The sequence below is a fragment of the Oncorhynchus mykiss genome, chromosome 10 (genome assembly GCF_013265735.2).
Source record: "Oncorhynchus mykiss isolate Arlee chromosome 10, USDA_OmykA_1.1, whole genome shotgun sequence".
Lineage (NCBI taxonomy): Eukaryota > Metazoa > Chordata > Actinopteri > Salmoniformes > Salmonidae > Oncorhynchus > Oncorhynchus mykiss.
In genome coordinates, this window is record NC_048574.1 from 71646377 (window position 1) to 71667290 (window position 20914).

Genomic DNA, 20914 nt, shown 5'->3' on the forward strand with positions numbered 1-20914 from the left:
CTACTGAGACTAAAACCTGGAAGGAGAGCAGAGAGGACTGTCTGGAGAGAGGAGCAGACCTGGTGATCATAAACAGTGATAAGGAACAGGTGAGAGAGAGATCGGGAGAGTGAGAGAGAGAGCGAAAATATAATGTTGTGCAGGGGGTAAAAGATAAAACATATAATTATATATATTTTTCAACAACAGAAATTTCTCTTCGACCTCAAGAGGGGAGTCTGGATTGGTCTGACCGATTCTGTTAATGAGGGGACCTGGAAATGGGTGGACGGCACCCCACTGACCACAGGGTGAGAGATGATAACTAATCTGTCAATAAGGCTCCATTAAACTTTTTTCAATAGAGGTCATTGATGATACCAGTCAACACAAGTAACTATGAAAAATGTATACATAACATTTCCGATTGTGATGTTCTAACTGTGACGTCTAACTGGTATTAACCATGATATCTGACTGTTGTTAACCCTGTAGGTACTGGTATTAACCATGATATCTGACTGTTGTTAACCCTGTAGGTACTGGTATTAACCATGATATCTGACTGTTGTTAACCCTGTAGGTACTGGTATTAACCATGATATCTGACTGTTTTAACCCTGTAGGTACTGGTATTAACCATGATATCTGACTGTTGTTAACCCTGTAGGTACTGGTATTAACCATGATATCTGACTGTTTTTAACCCTGTAGGTACTGGTATTAACCATGATATCTGACTGTTTTTAACCCTTTAGGTACTGCTATTAACCATGATATCTGACTGTTGTTAACCCTGTAGGTACTGGTATTAGCCATGATATCTGACTGTTTTTAACCCTGTAGGTACTGGTATTAACCATGATATCTGACTGTTATTAACCCTGTAGGTACTGGTATTAACCATGATATCTGACTGTTTTTAACCCTGTAGGTACTGGTATTAACCATTAAACACTGTTTTTAACCCTGTAGGTACTGGTATTAACCATTAACCACTGTTTTTAACCCTGTAGGTACTGGTATTAACCATTAACCACTGTTTTTAACCCTGTAGGTACTGGTCTCCAAATCAGCCTGATAATGGTGATGGCAAACCAGAATATGGTGAGGAGGACTGTGTTCACATACATGAAGAACAGAGTCCCCGAACGTCATGGAATGACTTGTCATGTGACAGCAAACTCAACTGGGTTTGTGAGAAAGTGCTTTAACATCTCCATGGCAACATTCTGTAACACATACGTAGCCTACAGTACACACAACTTCCTCCTTTATTCTCTCTCTCTCACGCACACACCCTCCTTCACACACAAACACAAAAGTATACACACACACACACACCTATTGTTGTATTTGTTTGTAGTATCATATTAATAAAAGTCCTACTTATTTCCTGTTTGTAACTTCCTGTGTACCAGTAGTTATGTTTCACACATCATCAGGTTCAACATGAATTCAGTACATTTGACTTTGTGCATTTACATAACTTCCAATTCAAATATATTCTACAGATATTTACATGCTCCAATTGAGGCCTGGTGATGACATTCTCAACAGTACCAAACCACCATTACATACACTGTATAGGAAGGAGGGGACTGTATCACCAATCAATGAGTGTAGTAGAGATACCAAACAATGTACCTTAATAATATTTAACAGTCAGTCTTTGTTGTCAAGTTACAAATAAGCACAATATCAAATGCTCATATTTTACTGTTGTTACCTTATATTGGTCCCAAAAGAGGGAAGGGAAGTGGACATTTTCAGTGGTTCAACCAGCTGTCACTCAAAAACTCCTCAACCAATCAGGTTGATCCTCACTGGTTAAGACTACCCACCCTCAATATCCACTTGTAGCTGTTTGTAGTGTCAAATCTATTGTCTGGACATTATAATGACCCATGTTTGTAGTCCTGGACTTCCTGAACATGTTGATGTATATTTGGGAGTAAACAGAGGGTCCATATCAGCAGAAAGGTGAAAAGAAGGAGGAGTTCTGGAAACTCCCTGAATTATCTTGGGGCTGTTACATATGATATTTAATATATGTTAACAGCTAGTCTTTGTTCTCCACTTCCCCTCTATGATCTATATCTTCCTGGTATGATAGTGTCCTGTCCATCATCACAAATAGCAAGTCCCATTCCCTGGGCAGGAGGACTGTGTTGAGATATACTCTGGACAAGATGTCCATGTAGAGACATGGAATGATTTATATTTTTCTGCAGAAAATGGTTTAACAATAACCACTGTAACGATCTCTTACACTCACACATGCAAACAAGTAAGTAAACTTGTTCTATTTTATGTATTAGCATAGCCACAACTACCATTTCATCATTTTGATACTTCCCTATAGTAAAGGCAACATTGTTGAAAATGTCTGAGGCCATCTATACCAAGCCAGATTTGACCAATGTGGTTTGACAGAGGTGATATGGAGAAAAGGATTGTGGATATCTACATCAGTGCAGAGGCCCTGGGGGGAACGGTGAGATCAGCACTATGACACATCTGTCAGCTATGTGACAGTTACAACACCCTTACTGAGGAATGAGAACAACTACAGACAATCTAAGACAACCTGACTGAAGAGAGAGACCAGCTACAGACCAGTTACAACAACCTAACTGAGAAGAGAGACAAGCTACAGACCCTTTACAACACCCGGACTAATGATAAAGACCAGCTACAGATTAGTTACAACACCCTGACTAAAGAGAGAGACCAGCTACAGAGGAAGAGAGATGATTTTGAAGGTTGGTTCTACATCTCGACCAAGACTAAAAACGGGAGAGACAGCAGATAGGACTGTACCAACAGAGCTTTGAGGCCTCATTTATCAATACTACTATTACCCAACCCCTCATTTGTGTACACCCTGTTTTGTCCATAGTTTTCCACCATTTCAGTACGCTTCACTGCAGAAACGGCCAACAGAACCGGAGGAACCTTTACCGCCGGAGCCACCAACAATTCCAGATTCACTTCTTCCTTCCCTGCCAACATCTCCATGGTGACTGGGGGCGGTGCAGCCAACAGTACGGTGAGCCTCACGGCGCCCGCTAGCACCCCGTCAGGAACGGATGTACTGTAACCCTGTCCGTTGTCAGCAAAGTAAGGGTCTTGTTTCAAAACACTAAAATGCCCTCCTTTTTTCATATCCTCTCTCCCTCACAGCCACTGATTTGAAAGGAATTGGTTGCTGTTAGCTACCAGTTGTTATCAGCTGCATCAGTTATCTGACTAAGCTCTCTTGCTCTCTCGCACTATCTATACCCTCTCCCTCTTCCTCCCCTACTTAACTTCCTTCCTCCCTCCAGGTGACAGATTTTACCACTCTCCAGTGTGGGCTACCAGGAGTCTCCTCCAAAGGGCCAGGGTTCTGGTCTAGAAGCACGGTTTTGAATGCTCCTACAGTTTTGTTTCGGTACTGCAGTTTATCAGATACTCGACCCAGAAATAGATTTTCCGTACACAGCCACATAGGAAAGTCAGATTAGAAAATTCCTAATAAGACACTTTAGTCAGAACCTTTGTGCACAAAACAATATTGTAATCTCAAATAGTTGTCGCTGAGGCCGATTTTTGTACTTTTTATAGTCACTCAATGACTGCCATGTTTTTGGATGACGTAATGATCTCGTTTCTGCTCAAATCAAATCAAATTGTATTGGTCACATACACATATTCACCAGATGTCAAATGCTGTGCAGTGTGCCCCCGGTAAATGCGTTGGGCAGACCGTACCACCCTCTGGAGAGCCTCGTGCTGCTCCCTGTACCCACTGAGTGCTAGTGAGAATGTGATGTTGGGCTGAGTAAACCGGATGCAACCCGGATACAGACGTCCATGAATCTGCGTATGTGAACGTGAATACCTTGGAAACAACAACATCTTGGACACAGTCTCCAGTTGTTATTATACATCAGTGGTCTCCTCTGACTGTCTGTTAGCATGCAGCTCCTCAGACTGTTGTTATTATACCTCAGTGGTCTCCTCTGACTGTCTGTTAGCATGCAGCTCCTCAGACTGTTGTTATTATACCTCAGTGGTCTCCTCTGACTGTCTGTTAGCATGCAGCTCCTCAGACTGTTGTTATTATACCTCAGTGGTCTCCTCTGACTGTCTGTTAGCATGCAGCTCCTCAGACTGTTGTTATTATACCTCAGTGGTCTCCTCTGACTGTCTGTTAGCATGCAGCTCCTCAGACTGTTGTTATTATACCTCAGTGGTCTCCTCTGACTGTCTGTTAGCATGCAGCTCCTCAGACTGTTGTTATTATACCTCAGTGGTCTCCTCTGACTGTCTGTTAGCATGCAGCTCCTCAGACTGTTGTTATTATACCTCAGTGGTCTCCTCTGACTGTCTGTTAGCATGCAGCTCCTAAAACTGTTGTTATTATACCTCAGTGGTCTCCTCTGACTGTCTGTTAGGATCCTATTGTTCTCAGATGAATTTACCCTTAATATTATTTTGGGTAACCGGGCCCAGGTCACTGTCACCAACACTACAGCTGTACCTGTAGTTAGTACTACATCAACCCAGGTCTCTGTCACCAACACTACAGCTGTACCTGTAGTTAGTACTACATCCACCCAGGTCTCTGTCACCAACACTACAGCTGTACCTGTAGTTAGTACTACATCCACCCAGGTCTCTGTCACCAACACTACAGTTGTACCTGTAGTTAGTACTACGTCCACCAGAGGGCCACCTTTGATTCTGTCCCTGTATCTAAGGGTCTGTGTGATGCTTTCTCTCCTCCTGTGGAATAGAGTAGAGCTGTAGAGTTGTATAATAGTTCATGTAGGTATGTATGTATGTAATATGATATAGAGTCATATCATGTATCATATTATCAAACTAAGGCTGGTGGGAGTCATATCATGTAGTATATTATCACACTAAGGCTGGTGGGAGTCATATCATGTAGTATATTATCAAACTAAGGCTGGTGGGAGTCACGTGGTGGCCAGTGTTTCTAATCCACTGTGGTTGACTGATAAAGAGTTTCACTATCATACAGTATGTCAAGGTATGTTTATAATCGTTAAGGACTGGAGAGTCTTTCAGAAGAAAAATAAACTGAGTGGAGCTAAACAGGAAAACCTGGTTCAGTCTGCTTTCCACCAGACTCTGGGAGATTAATAAACCTTTCAACAGGACAATAACCTAAAACAGAAGACCAAATATACACTGGAGTTGCTTTCCAAGAAGACAGTCAATGTTCCTGAGTGGCCAAGTTACAGTTTTGACTTAAATCTACTGGAAAATCTATGGCAAGACCTGAAAATGGTTGTCTAGCAATGATCAAAAACCAATTTGACAAACTTAAAGAATTTTGAAAAGAATAATGGTCACGTTCCACAATCCAGGTGTGGAAAGCTCCTAGAGATTTACCAGGAAATACTCACAGCTGTTATCACTGCCAAATGTGCTTCTACAAAGTATTGACTTAGGGACGTGAATACTTATGTAAAATCTATAGTATATTTAATTTTCAATACATTTGCAAACATTTCTAAAAACATGTTTTAACTTTGTCGTTATGGAGTACTTTGTGTAGTTGAGTGAGAGAAAAAATATATTTACTGCATTTTAAATTCAGTCTGTAACACAACAACATGTGTAAGAAGTCTAGGGGTGTCAAGGCACTGTATGTTAAACATGAATGCTCTAATTGTGTCTGCTAAAAGACTAAAATGTAAGTGTAATAGTAAACAATGTATTGTGTAACTTTGGAGTCATTTTTATTGTAAATAAGAATAGAATTCCATGATTAAAGATAATCATGAATGAATTGTGAATAATGATGAGTGAGAAATTTACGGAGGTATAAATATTATACCCCCCCCCCAAAATGCTAACCTCCACTATTATTGGTAATGGTGAGAGGTTAGCATGTCTTGGGGGTATGATATAACATGCTAACCTCCCCTATTATTGGTAATGGTGAGAGGTTAGCATGTCTTGGGAGTATGATATAAAATGCTAACCTCCCCTATTATTGGTAATGGTGAGAGGTTAGCATGTCTTGGGGGTATGATATAACATGCTAACCTCCACTATTATTGGTAATGGTGAGAGGTTAGCATGTCTTGGGAGTATGATATAAAATGCTAACCTCCACTATTATTGGTAATGGTGAGAGGTTAGCATGTCTTGGGGGTATGATATAAAATGCTAACCTCCCCTATTATTGGTAATGGTGAGAGGTTATCATGTCTTGGGGGTATGATATAAAATGCTAACCTCCCCTATTATTGGTAATGGTGAGAGGTTAGCATGTCTTGGGTGTATGATCCTCTGTAACTTTCTCACTCAACATTATTTACCATTCATTAAATTAAAGGTGACATTCTGTACAATCACCACATATGAAACATTTGATCTCCAATCCAAAACGCTGGCGTATAGAGCCAAATGAAAAGTTGTAGCTTCATTGTCCAAATAAATACGTAAGGGAGTGTACGTGAGATAAGAAAAGTGTCATGTATTGTCATGTTGTGTCTTTCTGTCCTTTCCTTTCACCCTGTCTCCCTCTGCTGGTCGTATTAGGTTACCTTTTCTCCCCCGCTTTCCCCCAGCTGTTCCTTGTCTCCTCTGACTACCTCATCCACCCCTTTTCCCACCTGTTCCCTTTTTCCCTCTGATTAGGTCCCTATATCTCTCTCTGTTTCTGCTCCTGTCTTTGTCGGATTCTTGTTTGTTGTGTTTCATGCCTGAACCAGACTATCGTTATGTTTGCTGTAACCTTGTCCTGTCCTGTCGGAATCTGCCGGTCTATCTGAGCCTACCTATGTTTGGTTATTAAAGAAGCTCTGTTTAAGTTAATTCGCTTTTGGCTCCTCATTCACTCACCGTAACAGAAGAATCCGACCAAGAATGGACCCAGCGACTTCGGATCCTCTCCACTCAGCCGTCGGGATCCAGGGAGCGATGCTAGGCAGACACGAGCAGGAATTGTCTGCTGCTCGACATGCCGTTGAGACCCTGGCCACCCAAGTCTCCAACCTCACAGAACAGGTTCACCATCTCCGCCTCGATCCACCGGCCACTTCCAGGGCTTTCGAATCTCCGGAGCCCAGAATCAATAACCCGCCGTGTTACTCTGGGGAGCCCACTGAATGCCGCTCGTTCCTCACCCAGTGTGATATTGTGTTTTCTCTCCAGCCCAACACTTACGCCAGGAGCACTGCTCGTGTCGCCTACGTCATATCGCTCCTTACTGGACGGGCTCGTGAGTGGGGCACGGCAATCTGGGAGGCAAGGGCTGAGTGTACTAACCAGTATCAGGACTTTAAGGAGGAGATGATACGGGTTTTTGATCGATCTGTTTTTGGGGAGGAGGCTTCCAGGGCCCTGTCTTCCCTATGTCAAGGCAATCGATCCATAACAGACTACTCTATTGAGTTTCGCACTCTTGCTGCCTCCAGTGGCTGGAACGAGCCGGCCTTGCTCGCTCGTCTTCTGGAGGGTCTCCGCGCAGAGGTAAAGGATGAGATTCTCTCCCGGGAGGTTCCTTCCAGCGTGGATTCCTTGATTGAACTCGCTATTCGCATTGAGCGACGAGTTGATCTTCGTCACCGAGCTCGTGGAAAGGAGCTCGCGTTCTCCGTTGCCCCCCTCTCCGCATCACTACCATCTTCGTCTGCCGGCTCGGGAGCTGAGCCTATGCAGCTGGGAGGTATCCGCATCTCGACTAAGGAGAGGGAACGGAGAATCACCAACCGCCTCTGTCTCTATTGCGGTTCTGCTGGTCATTTTGTCACTTCATGTCCAGTAAAAGCCAGAGCTCATCAGTAAGCGGAGGGCTACTGGTGAGCGCTACTACTCCTGTCTCTCCTTCAAGATCCTGCACTACCTTGTCGGTCCATCTACGCTGGACCGGTTCGTCAGCTTCCTGCAGTGCCTTAATAGACTCTGGGGCGGAGGGCTGTTTTATGGATGAGACCTGGGCTCGGGAACATGACATTCCTCTCAGACAGTTAAGGGAGTCCACGGCCTTGTTCGCCCTGGATGGTAGTCCTCTCCCCAGGATTCAGTGTGAGACGCTATCTTTAACCCTCACTGTTTCTGGTAATCATAGCGAAACCATTTCTTTTTTAATTTTTCGTTCACCTTTTACACCTGTTGTTTTGGGCCATCCCTGGCTAGTTTGTCATAATCCTTCCATTAATTGGTCTAGTAATTCTATCCTCTCCTGGAACGTCTCTTGTCATGTGAAATGTTTAATGTCTGCTATCCCTCCTGTTTCCTCTGTCTCTTCTTCACAGGAGGAGCCTGGTGATTTGACAGGGGTGCCGGAGGAATATCACGATCTGCGCACGGTGTTCAGTCGGTCCAGGGCCACCTCTCTTCCTCCACACCGGTCGTATGATTGTAGTATTGATCTCCTTCCGGGAACCACTCCCCCCCGGGGTAGACTATACTCTCTGTCGGCTCCCGAACGTAAGGCTCTCGAGGATTATTTGTCTGTAGCTCTTGACGCCGGTACCATAGTCCCCTCCTCCTCTCCCGCCGGAGCGGGGTTTTTTTTTGTCAAGAAGAAGGACGGGTCTCTGCGCCCCTGCATAGATTATCGAGGGCTGAATGACATAACAGTGAAGAATCGTTATCCGCTTCCTCTTATGTCTTCAGCCTTCGAGATCCTGCAGGGAGCCAGGTTTTTCACTAAGTTGGACCTTCGTAACGCTTACCATCTCGTGCGCATCAGGGAGGGGGACGAGTGGAAGACGGCGTTTAACACTCCGTTAGGGCACTTTGAATACCGGGTTCTTCCTTTCGGCCTCGCTAACGCTCCAGCTGTCTTTCAGGCATTAGTCAATGATGTCCTGAGAGACATGCTGAACATCTTTGTTTTCGTTTACCTTGACGATATCCTGATTTTTTCACCGTCACTCCAGATTCATGTTCAGCACGTTCGACGTGTCCTCCAGCGCCTTTTAGAGAATTGTCTTTTTGTGAAGGCTGAGAAGTGCACTTTTCATGCCTCCTCCGTCACATTTCTCGGTTCTGTTATTTCCGCTGAGGGCATTAAGATGGATCCCGCTAAGGTCCAAGCTGTCATTGATTGGCCCGCCCCTAAGTCACGCATCGAGCTGCAGCGCTTTCTCGGCTTCGCGAACTTCTATCGTCGTTTCATCCGTAATTTCGGTCAGGTGGCAGCTCCTCTCACAGCCCTTACTTCTGTCAAGACGTGCTTTAAGTGGTCCGTTTCCGCCCAGGGAGCTTTTGATCTCCTCAAGAATCGTTTTACATCCGCTCCTATCCTTGTTACACCTGACGTCTCTAGACAGTTCGTTGTCGAGGTTGACGCGTCAGAGGTGGGCGTGGGAGCCATTCTTTCTCAGCGCTCCCTCTCTGACGACAAGGTCCACCCATGCGCGTATTTTTCTCATCGCCTGACGCCGTCGGAACGTAACTATGATGTGGGAAACCGCGAACTGCTCGCCATCCGGTTAGCCCTAGGCGAATGGCGACAGTGGTTGGAGGGGGCGACCGTTCCTTTTGTCGTTTGGACTGACCATAGGAACCTTGAGTACATCCGTTCTGCCAAACGACTTAATGCGCGTCAGGCGCGTTGGGCGCTGTTTTTCGCTCGTTTCGAGTTCGTGATTTCTTATCGTCCGGGCTCTAAGAACACCAAGCCTGATGCTTTATCTCGTCTCTTCAGTTCTTCAGTAGCCTCCACTGACCCCGAGGGGATTCTCCCTGAGGGGCGTGTTGTCGGGTTGACTGTCTGGGGAATTGAGAGGCAGGTAAAGCAAGCGCTCACTCACACTCCGTCGCCGCGCGCTTGTCCTAGGAACCTTCTTTTCGTTCCCGTTCCTACTCGTCTGGCCGTTCTTCAGTGGGCTCACTCTGCCAAGTTAGCCGGCCACCCTGGCGTTCGGGGTACGCTTGCTTCCATTCGCCAGCGTTTTTGGTGGCCCACCCGGGAGCATGACACGCGTCGTTTCGTGGCTGCTTGTTCGGTCTGCGCGCAGACTAAGTCCGGTAACTCCCCTCCTGCCGGCCGTCTCAGGCCGCTTCCCATTCCCTCTCGACCGTGGTCTCACATCGCCTTAGATTTTGTCACCGGACTGCCTTCGTCAGCGGGGAAGACTGTTATTCTTACGGTTGTCGATAGGTTCTCTAAGGCGGCTCATTTCATTCCCCTTGCTAAGCTTCCTTCTGCTAAAGAGACGGCACAAATCATCATCGAGAATGTTTTCAGAATTCATGGCCTTCCGTCAGACGTCGTTTCGGACAGAGGTCCGCAATTCACGTCTCAATTTTGGAGGGAGTTTTGCCGTTTGATTGGGGCTTCCGTCAGTCTCTCTTCCGGCTTTCACCCCCAGTCTAACGGTCAAGCAGAACGGGCCAATCAGACTATTGGTCGCATCTTACGCAGTCTTTCTTTTCGCAACCCTGCGTCTTGGTCAGAACAGCTCCCCTGGGCAGAATACGCCCACAACTCGCTTCCTTCGTCTGCGACCGGGCTATCTCCTTTTCAGAGTAGCCTCGGGTACCAGCCTCCGCTGTTCTCATCTCAGTTCGCCGAGTCCAGCGTCCCCTCCGCTCAGGCTTTTGTCCAACGTTGCGAGCGCACCTGGAAGAGGGTCAGGTCTGCACTTTGCCGTTATAGGACGCAGACTGTGAGGGCTGCTAATAAGCGTAGAACTAAGAGTCCTAGATATTGTCGCGGTCAGAGAGTTTGGCTCTCCACTCAGAACCTTCCCCTTAAGACGGCTTCTCGCAAGTTGACCCCGCGGTTCATTGGTCCGTTCCGTATTTCTCGGGTCATTAATCCTGTCGCAGTTCGACTTCTTCTTCCGCGATACCTTCGTCGCGTCCACCCGGTCTTCCATGTCTCCTGTATCAAGCCCGTTCTTCGCGCCCCCGCTCGTCTTCCCCCCCCCCCCCCCCATCCTTGTCGAGGGCGCACCCATCTACAGGGTCCGCAGGATTTTGGACATGCGTCCTCGGGGCCGTGGTCACCAGTACCTCGTAGATTGGGAGGGGTACGGTCCTGAGGAGAGGAGTTGGGTTCCCTCTCGGGACGTGCTGGACCGTGCGCTGATCGAGGATTTCCTCCGTTGCCGCCAGGTTTCCTCCTCGAGTGCGCCAGGAGGCGCTCGGTGAGTGGGGGGGTACTGTCATGTATTGTCATGTTGTGTCTTTCTGTCCTTTCCTTTCACCCTGTCTCCCTCTGCTGGTCGTATTAGGTTACCTTTTCTCCCCCGCTTTCCCCCAGCTGTTCCTTGTCTCCTCTGACTACCTCATCCACCCCTTTTCCCACCTGTTCCCTTTTTCCCTCTGATTAGGTCCCTATATCTCTCTCTGTTTCTGCTCCTGTCTTTGTCGGATTCTTGTTTGTTGTGTTTCATGCCTGAACCAGACTATCGTTATGTTTGCTGTAACCTTGTCCTGTCCTGTCGGAATCTGCCGGTCTATCTGAGCCTACCTATGTTTGGTTATTAAAGAAGCTCTGTTTAAGTTAATTCGCTTTTGGGTCCTCATTCACTCACCGTAACAAAAAGACAGTATGTCACGTCACACAGCCTTTAATAGTGACAGGTCACAATGGTACAGTAAGGGTGTGGCGTCATTGTAAACATCGTTGATATTAAGCATCTCAATCACATCACGATAAAGGGAAGGAGTTCCCATAGCTTGTTTGGTGACCCGTTACTCTACTCACAGAACCAAGGTCACATCCGTAGCCCAGCATTTTCATGTCTGTATTTATTCAAATTCAACTGGAGAGTAACTTCAAAAGATACTCATAGCATCTCTGAATCTTTATGTGACATTCCTCCTCCAGACCTGATTGGGTGTTAGAAGGCTCCATTACAGCTGCTTCCCTTTGTCACGTTTCCTGTTAGGACCGGCCTGAATCCCAGACCATAAATCTTCCTGAGTTAAAGAGTTACAACGGTCAACAGAATCATCTTAAATGGGATTTTCTTACATTTGCTTGTCTTTATTAATATTCCAGGTCTTCCGGTGTGACCATGCTGAAAAAGAGGTTAGACACCACAGTGTATTTCACAACAGGAGGATTTCAAACCAAACCAAATAGAAGGGATGTTATATCCTCTAAATAATCACACTCTCTATCCACCACATCTACATGTGTACTACATTTAGTGTGTATACTTTATACGTTTATACATTAGGTGAAGTAGTCAAATCAAGGGCAGGTATTTATGACATAAGCTACTGAAAGAATGTTCATGCTAGTGTTGAAGAGCAGCATGATTGAAGTTGTGCCGAATGCTGCACCTGTTGAGGCAGGTCTGAGGGTGTTGGGGCTGGGTCTTGTTCTGCCCATGTTGAAACTGGGCCTGGTTCTTCCCATGTTGAGGCTGGGCTGGGTGTGTTGATGTTGGGCCCCGTGCTGCCCCTGATGTTGCTGGGCTCGGGGTTGTTGATGTTGGGCCAAGTGCTACCCATTTTGAGGCAGGTGTGTGAGGGTTGAGGCTGGGCTGGGGGTTTTGAGAGTGGGCCTGGTACTACCCCTGTTGAGACAGGTCTGAGTGTTTGGAGGCTGGTCCAGGTGCTGCCCCTGTTTAGGCTGGGGCTGATGCTGGTGGCCCTGTTAGGCCCTGTGTGCTGGGGCCTCCCGCTCTATTGCCCTGTAGGGTGAAAGGAACCGTACACATAAATAGCAACACAAGAATATAGATGGTGAGAGTAAACAGTACCTGAACATATAGAAGAGCATGTAGGCACTCCGGGCTCTGGTCCTCAGCACAGTGGCTTCATTGGACATTGACACCTGGCTGTCGTTACAGCAGAACCAGTTTCCACTGGCATGCAATATGTCACTAATGTAGTGCCCTGTGGAACAAGGAAGACAGACTAGAGGTCAATGGTCAGGCTATTGTGGGTAATAGAGTGTTTTGTAACAGTTAAACAGTTCATTTTGGAGGTATTTTATCTGATACGTGTCAAGTTTTGAAATCAGAGATAAACAGATACACGTGGCACATAATTAGGCATGCCTCTCCATTCTTTTGAATTAAATTGAGCAAACTCTAAACATATTGCAGTGCTTGTTGGGATGACACTTCACTCTGAAGCCTGCAGCCTTGTTAGCTTGGCCGAAATGGCTGTTGGAGGGTCTAATTATCCCCTACACCAGGGTTCCCCAAATGGCAGCCCGCGGGACAAATTTGGCCCAAGGGTGATTTGATTTGGCCCCCTATGTTTTCTATCCAAATAAAACGTAATTGTTAAAAGACTGTAAAAACACCAGCAAATCAGCTCCAAGTGATTTTCATTTTGGAAATCTGTTTCAAAGTATTCCCACGTATAATAAAGAGATATATGTGGTTGTACACAAATGTAAGCAAGGTTTGAAATTAGTCAAATATTATATCTGTTTGGCCTTCCTACGGCATATTTGCAGTCTACAAATTATTTGTAATTTTGTTCCACACCCCTTCCCATCTGGCTAAGAAAAAAAATGGACCCGAGGCTGAATCTAGTTGATGATCCCTGGCCTTCACCCTCGATAATTTTCACTCCCTCAGCTTCGGGATGCTTGTGTATACGGCAGAGGCACACGTGAACATGCAAATTGAGATCCAAGGAGAAGGGAGTGATTTGGAATTCAGCTGATGTCATATGTATTGTGCATCTGCATGTGTGTGTTTGATGGTATTTACTTACCGGAGTTTGCGGAGCCTCCCAAATGAGAGACTACGCCAGTCAGCTGGTAGTAACCATTCACTGACTGTACTGGCTTCTGCTTCTGTAAGAAAACACATGTGATCATAGGATTCTCATTTCCTCTACAGTCCACTACACTGTCTACAGTCTACTACAGTACTAGTCTACTACAGGTCTACTACATCGTGTACTCCTCATAACTATCTCAGTGTTCTGTCATAACTTATTTTTCACTGGTTTCACTCTCTCTATCTCTCCCTCTCTCTCTCTCTCTCTCTCTCTCTCTCTATCTCTCTCTCTCTTCTCACCACTGAGGCTGTCAGCAGCACTTTCCCTGGTTCCTGCTCATTTGAATCTGAGGGGTCAAATACACATATAAGGAGCTGTGAAAACGTGGTCACTTGTCTGAAATGCTCTGGACTAAAACAGCTCCCATACATCACTAAAGACGTCTGAGAAGCATTTTAAATTGCAGCTTCCAGATTCTCTGTCAGCAGGACCGTTTTGGGAGTGGGTGGTTTGTGTGGTGTTGGAGCAAGAATAGTGTTATGGTGCCATGACCTACCTGAACAGCAGAGGGCGCTGTCTTTGGCCGCTCCAGGTGGGCTGGAGACTTGGCTGGCAAAGGTCTGGGGGATGGACCCCTGGATGCTGGGGGCCTGGTTGGTGAGGGCCTGTGGGCTGGCACTGTGCAGGTGTGGCACCATGTCCCCATAGAGGGTGGAGAGCCTCAGCTCCGAAGGAAACAAAAGAGGAGCCTCCAGCTTCTCCAACCCCCCAAGTCCTCCAAACCTCTTCAGATGCAGAACCAGCACACTGCCCAGAAACAGAGAGGAAGAGAGATGAACAGACAGACAATGAAACCAGTCAACAAAATAACAGATGAGTGAAATTTGTTTGGTGGTGCTCACCTCTAAGTCCTACAACCTGCTCAGGAAGGTAACTACTCCTAAAGGCTCAGGACATTAAACACTGCTAGTACTATGAGAGGTTATAAAGGGACAACTCACAGAGGCAGTGTGTGGAACTGCTCCACCTTTGAGGCGTGGAGGCCTTTACAGCCCTCACATGTGAATTCAACCTGTTCACTCTGATTAGAAACAAAAGCATTACATAATGAATGATACCACTACAATAATAAGATAGCGTATTCTGAGGCAGTGGGCAGCTTGCCCTGGGTGTTAGTCTCTACATGCAGGGCTGAGCCCTAAGTGCTGACTTTGAAAGTGAGTGCTAGGCTGTTCAGCAAGGTGCGCTCAGGGCTGATGTCCAATGAGAGGTGGTTGTAGTCCTCTCTGGTGGACGACTCGCGCCCACAGCTTCAGAAGCAGGACAAAGAGAAGAAAAATGCATCAAGTCTGTTTCTGTTTCAGGTCTCTACAATGTTTCTGTTATGCCATGTGTTTTGTAATATTAATATATACTGTATATATATATATATATATAGAAAGATCATGTTCTCACTACATACACTACAACCAATGGGATCTCTTACCTGGTACATTTGCGCACCGACACAAGCTGGAACTCCAGCTGGGAAACAGGGCAGGTATAGTTCATCCCGAATGTCTTCAGAATCATGCCCTCCTCCTTCAGCTGGCACAGCATATTGACAAGTAACTCGTGTGCGTCCTATGATGAGGAAGAGAAAGAAACACACCAAGATTAAAAGCAAATTAAAAAGAGAAAATGAACCCTTGCAAGAAGAGCACTCGTACACAAGAGAGTAGTGCCTCAGTTACCTGTTGCGTGTCCCCCAGATACTTCAAATCGTATCCCGACAAGGAGTACTTGACCTTCCACATGAGGTCTGCTTTTGAGGCCTGGTTTGCCACACTGTCAGGTAGACCCGAACGGTGCACATCAGACAGACACCTGTAGGGGAGACAGAGAGTAAGTTAGCAGCCGACTGGATGGTGTCAACCTACTGGCTTACGCCTGAAGAGGCAGGTGAGTAAATACAAATATGTTTTATCTAGTGGCACCCCATCATTAGAAATGTTTCATTCGATTTGATGCAATTTCACCTTTGAAGACGGACAATGAAGCCAAACAACAAAAATGTATTGTTTATTCTCCTAAGATATTTGGTTTGGATACTGCTCTCAATTCCAGAGCATTTAAAAAAACTACCAAATTTCCCACGGTAAGGTGGAATGTTCAGTCAATGAGCATTATGGGTCATGTAGTCATTCTACACTTTCCAAATTGGCCTACAAAATGCGTACATCATAATCAGTGTGTCATTGTTGTTCCTCTTGGTTATGAAGATTCCAAAAACAAAAAAAACTGGAAAATAAACCATAAATACAATACACAGCAAAATATGAAGTGGTTAAGGTTAGGAAAAGGGTTAGGATTAGTGAAAGTGCTCTCCTAATCTGCTACGACAATCCCTTTCAATCCCAATCCCTTTCAATCCCTTTCAGTGGCGTGAAAAGAGTGTCCCTTCTTTAATTTATGACCACAATTAATGGGTGTGTGGGGTGAGTGTCTGCTTTTGAGCCTTCCCTTACCTGAGCAGGTTGGAGAAGGGGGAGGAGCTCCAGAGTTGTTCCTGGTGCAGGATTTCCTTTGAGAAGGAAGGCAGGACCAGGAGGCACTGCAGGGTGGCGTTAAGGAAGCAAGTGTTGCCAATGTTAGGCAACCTGTGAAGAAGAAGCAGCCATCAGTACACACATAGAGATTAATCATAACCTTCACACATTATATTTAACACAAAGAAGTGGATGTCCTTTAGACCAAGATTGACATAATTCATGGGTTTATAAATATCTAATAAAAGGACATGCTAGATAGTAAGCCTTATCCCCATAGTATATCAGACACTGATCTCTAAACAATAAAGAACTTATATTCAATGCATTTGCAGTGTGTTGTGGTTTACCCAAGAAGTTCCATGTTGACCAGTTCCCCCCGTTCTCCTCTGGCCCCCTGGGTCTCTTCTGACCCTCTGGTGGCTGAGCTGGCCCTGGGAAGAGTCATGCTTCTGGTGGCTGAGCTGGCCCTGGGAAGAGTCATGCTTCTGGTGGCTGAGACTGGTCTCTGGGGCATTGGACTAGAGTGTTCCTGAAGAGACAGAGGTCTGGAGGAAGGAGAGAAACAGGTCTAATGCCTCCAACACAGAGATATTATCACTCTACACAGTCTCTCTATTAAATACTTTATTGTACTATAAACACAGTCTGAGTAGTTATGCATGTACTGCTGTCCATATAAATGCAGTGTACCAAGTAGACCAGGCCTTTTAGGTTAGTACTCTCTTTATCCACTAGATGTAGACAGAAGAGGCTAAAACTACAGTTTCAGGAAAATAACTTTCTGGGACTGTGTTTATCAAGTGTCTCAGAGTAGGAGTCTGATCTAGGACCAGTTTTGCATTTTAGATCATAGATCAATGAATCAGATTATTATGGACAGAGAGGACCTGATCCTAGATTAGCACTCATACTGTTGATTAACACTGGCCCTGGTCTGGTAGCACTAAACCCAACTCTCCAAAGAGACTCTAGGATGGCACTGTACTTTATGTTTGGATTACCTGACTGTTGTGCCCTCCTGACTGGTGTCTCCATGACGGTCCAGAGGGTTGGTAGGAGAGGGAGAACTAGGCTGGGACACCACTGGAGAGGATTTCACTGGGGAAGGGTTTTTGGCAGGTGACCGGGGTACAGAGGGTTGTTTAGCAGGAGAGCAAGGCTGAGAGGAACATTTAACAGGAGAGGGAGGTGGATGGAGGGAGGAGAGTTGGTCAGAGGGTGAGGGGTCAGAGGTAGCGGAGCCATTCCGTTCAGAACGGTCAGATGGAATTGGAGAGGGGGATGAAGTGCCCCTCTCCTTCTTCTTTCTTGTCTTCTGCTCCACATCAACTGAATTTGCTTTCTGACGTTTTTTCTGTTGACAAGAAAATGTGATAGTGCTAAATACTTTTTTCCCAGATCCCCAGCCAATGGAAGAGGGGGGTCATAAGAGTAGGAAGAGGTAGGCCTAAATGGAGAATCATAGGTATCTATCCTAAACCTCAAATAACACAGTATAGACAGGTTACATTGAGTGACATTTGCAATAGCCGAACTTCATGTACATTTCATGTACACTTTTTACGTATTTGTCAATCAGAATGTAATTCTACTTTTATTCTTCCCACTAGGTTTAAGAGAAAAATACTACTCCAGAATTATAGTAGTTGTTAATTGATTAAATGACCTGATTTCATACCTTTTTGCACCAGCAGAAACAAGCCATGTCGATAACCAATGAAGACTGATACATTTCCACATTAACCCATTGTTCAAATTGGCTTTAAGACCATTGTGATGTCATCGGTCATGTATGACACCACCACCTGGCAACCCAATCTATAACATTTTAAAATATATTGAACAATGAACAAATATTTTTTATTGAAGAGCAAAGTTATGCAGTATACATACAATATTGTAGATAATATGCTCCATTGTATTCTTGTTTCTTTTTACATTCATTTTTTGTATGTTGTTTCATTATATGTACGACCACAATAAAGGCATTTTAAGTGCCTTCATCTTCATCTTCATAGTTTTTTGATAGCGTCCATGTTGTTTTTGGTTTGGTTATCGGTTTATTTAAATGCTAAATGCTTTTTCTCTTATTCACAAGCAGATGGACAAAGGGTTGGTTTAAAAGAATGTGAACAGGTGGTAGAGATTTAGCCTAAACCTCAAACAACAATCCAGATTGGTTAGGGACAGTTTTCCGTATTCAATCTTGCCCTGAGGGCAGCTCTGTCTCACGGACATAATGAATGTGATTGGTTCAATTATAGCTCAATGGTCAGTGGGCAGAGCTTACAGTGCCCAGTGCGTGTTAAATACACTTGCTAGGTGATAAATTGGTGTTGAATGGAAGGCGTAACACAAGGTTGCTGGCATTAATTTTGTTTTCTAACCTCACTCCAACCCCTAAACAATTCTTCTTACCTAAACTTAACCCAACCCTAGCTAGAGTCCCAAGTCTGTTTAGTGCTGTCTTGCCAACTCCTACTAGCTAGAGTCCCAGGTCTGTTTAGTGCTGTCTTGTCAAGTCCTACTAGCTAGAGTCCCAGGTCTGTTTAGTGCTGTCTTGCCAACTCCTACTAGCTAGAGTCCCAGGTCTGTTTAGTGCTGTCTTGCCAACTCCTACTAGCTAGAGTCCCAGGTATGTTTAGTGCTGTCTTGCCAACTCATACTAGCTAGAGTCCCAGGTATGTTTAGTGCTGTCTTGCCAACTCATACTAGCTAGAGTCCCAGGTCTGTTTAGTGCTGTCTTGCCAACTCCTACTAGCTAGAGTCCCAGGTCTGTTTAGTGCCGTCTTGTCAACTCCTACTAGCTAGAGTCCCAGGTCTGTTTAGTGCTGTCTTGCCAACTCCTACTAGCTAGAGTCCCAGGTCTGTTTAGTGCTGTCTTGCCAACTCCTCCAGTGGTTCTTTCTTAAAAACTTGCGGGCTGCCGCAGAATTCTATGGCACATTATTTATTATTTAAGTGTCAGACATTGTTGCCATTAACGCTCGTTAGAGCTAGTTTGACCACCAGAGAGCATCTTTGAGAAACATTTAACCGTTTTTAATATGAAACTAATCGTTGGATAACAGATCTGCTCTCGGAACTCATTTACACACGTTACTGTGTGTGTTTCGATTCTCTCTCGCACAAACACACACATACACGCTCACCCTCTATAACCACTCTTTATATTTACAGTGGTGATGGACAGCTGGAGGCATTTCGTTGTGAATTCTGAAAACAAGCCAACCTAACTCAGAAATACATTTCACTGGTTGCCATGGTGAATAACCCAATAATAATTGGTTGGACACATGAAAGGAAACAAAGAGTTTACCGGAAACTCAAAATGAAAATACTTGCAGATCAATTCAGATCAACAAATGACAATAGTAGATCTAATTACATTTAGAGGATTCTAAATTAATATCTAATGGGCTTTTATACAATGATAATGCAGGGATAATAATACATTCATATATTTGTAGGGGTTGGGCAAATCTGGTTTTATAGTACTTAAGCATTGAATACATGGAAGTTTGCCCATTTTGGCCTTTAGGCTACACTTTACAATAGGACTCATCTCTGACTGCCTGCAACATCTACAGTGGTACAATATAAATATATTTTTGAATTACTTTTTAAAAATGTACATGTTTATTAAGTTGTCTTGAGTAACCTGTAGTATCATACCTTTATTTGTCCCAATCCTGGATGATACAGTAAAACACATTACCAAATATGTTTAATCATTTGTGATTCAGTACATGTTCAGTGGTGGAAGAGACCCTCTGGAGTTGCTGCAGTGTGTCTGGGGCTGCTGTGTGTTCTCCTACTGGCTGGGATCATAGACCTGTCTGTCTACTGTAAGTTTAGTATGTTGTCACTGAGAATTAAGGAGCCTACTTAATTATACTTAATCATCAATGGTGTTTTAGTTACATGTTTGATAAACTTTTCCCTTTTAAAAAATGGAGTGATTGATCATCACAACTCAGAGAGAAACCAGCTGCTGGCCAGTTACAGCAATCTGACTGAAGAGAAAGACCAGCTACAGTCCAGTTACAACAACCTGACTAAAGAGGGAGACCAGCTACAGACCAGTTACAACAACCTGACTAAAGAGAGAGACCAGCTACAGGCCAGTTATAGCCTTCTGATTAAAGAGAGAGACCAGCTACAGACTGAGAGAGATTTTCTCAGTGGGAGGCTTACCAATCTCGGTGAGTAAACATACAATAGTACATTTTCATTAATCCCACACACTTTATTGTGTGCTGAATTTTTTTACTTAAGTATCCTGTGTGGTAAATTGAAAGAAATTCATGTTTTCATCTTGTAGAACAAACCTGTGTCAAAGGCTGGCAGAATTTTGAATCCAGTTGGTACTTCCTGTCTGATGATACTAAAACCTGGAAGGAGAGCAGAGAGGACTGTCTGGAGAGAGGAGCAGACCTGGTGATCGTAAACAGTGATATGGAACAGGTGAGAGAGAGAGAGAGAGAGAGAGAGAGAGAGAGAGAGAGAGAGAGAGAGAGAGAGAGAGAGAGAGAGAGAGAGAGAGAGAATATTTATTTATCTTTTTCAACAACAGGAGTTTCTCTTCAACCTCAACAAGGGAGTCTGGATTGGTCTGACTGACTCTGTTACTGAGGGGAACTTGATATGGGTGGACGGCACCCCACTGACCACCCCAAGGTAATATACTACTGCTCTAATAACACTGACTAACCCAAGGTAAT

The 20914-nt window shown here is 44.8% G+C and overlaps 1 protein-coding gene across 3 annotated transcripts; it reads right to left on the reverse strand.

The window, feature by feature from the left end:
* Positions 1-11967: 11967 nt before the first annotated feature.
* Positions 11968-19525, reverse strand: LOC118936746 (ubiquitin carboxyl-terminal hydrolase 37-like). 3 transcript variants are annotated; one of them, XR_005034222.1, is made up of 12 exons: positions 19343-19525; positions 17192-17544; positions 16538-16735; positions 16167-16298; positions 15393-15525; positions 15146-15282; positions 14870-14969; positions 14661-14740; positions 14216-14466; positions 13651-13732; positions 12681-12816; positions 11968-12611 (listed from the first exon to the last, which is right to left on the reverse strand). XR_005034222.1 is itself a non-coding variant. In XM_036933860.1 (11 exons), exons 3-11 carry the CDS (start codon positions 16702-16704, stop codon positions 12575-12577), a joined length of 1119 nt encoding a protein of 372 aa, XP_036789755.1. In that variant the 5' UTR covers positions 16705-16735; positions 17192-17544; positions 19343-19525; the 3' UTR covers positions 11968-12574. The 3 variants fall into 3 exon arrangements, 2 of the variants coding, with proteins under 2 accessions (XP_036789755.1, XP_036789757.1); XM_036933860.1 differs by lacking the exon at positions 12681-12816; XM_036933862.1 differs by having other exon boundaries at positions 11968-12816.
* Between the last annotated feature and the right edge of the window lie 1389 nt (positions 19526-20914).